This window comes from Phyllostomus discolor, chromosome 1 (genome assembly GCF_004126475.2).
Source record: "Phyllostomus discolor isolate MPI-MPIP mPhyDis1 chromosome 1, mPhyDis1.pri.v3, whole genome shotgun sequence".
NCBI classification, from domain to species: Eukaryota; Metazoa; Chordata; class Mammalia; order Chiroptera; family Phyllostomidae; genus Phyllostomus; species Phyllostomus discolor.
This window is the reverse complement of record NC_040903.2, coordinates 145,584,861-145,588,446: the sequence shown is the minus strand read 5'-3', so window position 1 is coordinate 145,588,446 and position 3,586 is coordinate 145,584,861. Positions and strand designations below refer to the sequence as shown.

At 43.2% G+C, this 3,586-nt stretch overlaps 1 gene segment (V, D, J or C); it reads right to left on the bottom strand.

Moving 5' to 3' along the window:
- Positions 1–724: 724 nt before the first annotated feature.
- On the bottom strand, positions 725–1,646 carry LOC118501579. The segment is given in 2 exon segments: positions 725–1,294; positions 1,408–1,646. Coding segments are annotated over 2 exon segments (477 nt in total).
- Positions 1,647–3,586: the final 1,940 nt, after the last annotated feature.

Genomic DNA, 3,586 nt, shown 5'->3' with positions numbered 1-3,586 from the left:
ACACCTCTTGTTTCTGCAGTGTTTGCCCAGCCTGTGGGACACCAGTGACACCCCTCCAGCAGAGTTCATTGACAGCTCCACAGGTGGTTTCTTGCCAAGTTTCAGGAGCACAACAAGCCCAGTTCAGCTGCATCCTTTTGCCAACTTCCTGTACATTTTGTTGAAACCCTGGAGGGAGTTTTCCTGCTTGCCAGCCTTTTCCTCTGGCACCTCAGCAAACTTCACCATCACCCACCAGGGTAGCACCACACTCTCCCCGCCGACACACTCCCCAATGAGGTCTGAACCATTAGTAGGAGAGGAGGGTGTGTATTGCTATGTGTTACCTACTTTGGAAGTTCGGGTTAGTCCTAGTGATGAGAACTTCTCCCTACATATGCTATTCCTATGTTCTTTAGAGATTTTTTCACTCATTAGTAATTAATTCTCTTATTATTTAGCAATTGTTTATATTAAACTTTCATCATTAAAATTATTGTTTTCTTCTTATTATTAGACCCTTACTGAGGTAGGAGTCCAGGAGAAGAAAGACATTAGATGCAGAAAGACCAGCATCACAGGTCATGTAACAGTATCATACTTTTAAGCAACTTCACTTAAGTGTGTGGTGCCAAACACACGGGGGTGGTCGGGTGGCAGAGGAGTTGGGGAGGTGGGACTGTACCACTTAAACCTGGAGAGTCCCTCTGGGCCAAGAAAAAGAATGCCTCTGTTTTTCACGCTATGCTATTTCATTGTTTATTTCAAAAGTATTTTTCCAGGTAACAGTAGGTAAAATAAGTACACTAGCTAATTTAAAAATTAATTTAGGCAGACAGTAATAAGAATTTTCTTGGACAAATTATTTTGAGGTTAATCTTTAGCTAACAGGCAACTGATGATATTTTATCTAAGAAGTACACTCAGTGTTGGTCTTTAGAGAGAGAATGCCCCACTGTGGCCATGCAGAGAACTTACAATGAAGTATTTGCTGGGTTTGTGATCTGCTTCCTTTGTAAACCAGGCACTGTGGCACTCAGTGCACAGTAATACACAGCTGAGTCTTCCTCTTGAGCTACTTGTTTCTTCAGGTGGAAGGATGCCTCACTCTGGTTAAGGTCAGCCGTGAAACCTTTGGTGCTGCCTCTTGAGATGTGTTTCAGGAGAAACTGGAGGCTGTGTTTGGGGTACTGGACATACCAAAAGAGGTAAGGACTCCCAGAATATTCGTAGTTGCACTTCACTTGCACGGAAGTCCCTTTAAGAACTGAGATGTGGTCCTCAGGCTGAGTCACCGTCTGGGCTCTAATTCCTCCTGTAATACCAATTCTAGATCAGGGATCATCTTGCAGACAGAGGACAGTATTTCTTTAAATTGGTTCTAAATCAGAAGACCATAGAAACAGAATAAAAAGGAATTTTACTCACTGAGTGTCAATATGATCACAAGCACTGAAGTGAGGATGGGCTTCATGTCTGAGCTGAGGAGACACAGGAGGCTTTTTTCTGGACACAGGTCGGCCACATGGACCCTGGCAGAGCGGTGTGTGCATTTACCCAGCATGTAAAGCAAAAGTGTTTCCTCAAAGGGCTGGCTGCTTTCTGACTTTCTCCTAAATTCAGTTTGTGATGTTTCTTCCTGTAGAGGCTGAATATGGTACTGCAGATGATCTTGGGTTTCAGGAAGCCTTTAAATTCTGAGCCAGAATGGAGCAGGAGTGGGGTGTCAATGGGGTCGGGGTGGGGGGGAACTCCCCCACAGTTAATAAGGCCAAGGGTAATGCTATATTAGGTGAAAAAGCATGTCACCAGAAGGATCCAGAAAAAGATGTCAATGAAACAGAATAGAAAGTCTAACATAGAAAGTACTAATGGAAAAGTAGATATAATAAAAATGGGGAAAAGAAGGAATGGTCAATAAAATATACCTTCATGAATATAGAATCATTTAGAAATTAACAAATAAATTTGAATGCTTACTTTAATATCTGTTGCAGAAAATTCCAAATGAAGATAATATTTAATATTTTTATATAAAATAAAAACTATTTTTTTCATAAATTTACAGTGGTCATAAGGGAAAATATCAGACTTCATAGAGATGTAAAATTTCATACAGGTATGTTAACTAAATGTTAAATATTACCAGATCAAATTATTTTTCCATCTGTCATCATTGATTCTGACCTTTCCCACACCAGGAATGGTCCATTAGAAATTTAGTTATAACAAAGGAACAATTAGTTGACCTAGGAAGAAGGCAGTTCTAGAAAGGTGGTAGGTTGAAAATATCCCTGATCCACTGTGCTTTGCCAGGGACCTCTGTGGTGACCAGCCAGGCAGGCTCTGCTGAGAGCTCAAGCAAGGTATCCCACTTGGGTCTCATATATAAATCTGGGGTCAGGTAGCAGGGAACTCCAGAACAAAGAGCAGAAAACTGGATCTTGGACAGAGTTTGGTTCGTAGAGATCAATGGACCTTGAAGGAGGAAGCATTCTCTTGAGAAAGCCTCTCCTCTAGCTACCAAATAGCTGAGAAGAAAGCGACAAGTAGGCTGAGTCTCATCTGTCCTTCATGAAGAGGAGGACATGGGGATCAGAGAGCCGAGAGGTCTCCTAGGATTTCCACACATAATGACACTGCTTCTGCTACCAGTGCCCATCTGGCTGCTACACTGCTGACCACAGGAACAAAAACCTCTGGCTTTGCACCTTCATATGACTGCCTCCACTTAAAGTGTCCTGGTAATCAATCACATCAGGAGGAGAGTAAAGGTAGGGAAAGGATACCTCGGAAAGCAACAGGGGCCTTGTCTGGGTCAAGTATAATCTGAAAAAAAATTATCAGGGTCAGTGATCTAATTTCTTTAGTGAATAATCAGGGCACATAGTTTAAAAAAATGACAGAAATCATTTACAAAAGAAAACTCTCACAAAGACAGAATATCTCATTGCATACACTATTCATTTACTCATCTTCATGCAGTAATTACAATTCAATGAAAGAAAGAGAATTCTGTGAACTTCAGACTGTGGTCATCATGAACAAATACAATGTCCTCAGCGAGTCCTTGGTTGATAGAGAAATGGTATATGTGTATGATGGCCACCCTTGTTACAGGGTGCAGCCAAGAGGGGGGGACCCCAAATGGGCATTTGAAATGTGGTCCAGAACTTAAGGTGTCTCGGAGATTTTAAGATGTCTCCATCCCCCACCCCAGGGTGTGGGTTGGGGGAAGGGACAAATGGAGCAGGGCCATTGAGAGCTGTTTTGCATAGCAACAGCCTTGCAGCTAACCTCTGGCTTGGTCATTTAACATATCTATAGCCTTTGGCTGGTCGCTTGGATATGTTAAATAGCTGTGATCAGCTCTAAGCCAGGGGAATAGAAGTAACTTCCCCACCCAGATGTAACTGGGGGGGGGGCAGGTCCCCTGCGTTACAGCACCTGCATGGGAGCTCAGAGAGGATTGGCTCCAGGACATGGGGCCACACCTGCCCAGACTCATGATGGCAGCCCAGTAAAGCTGGAAGGATACGAGTTCTGGCATGTGAAGCCGAGTGTGGGAGGAGTCGGAAATGGGGCTGCAGAGGAAGATTGGCTGCGG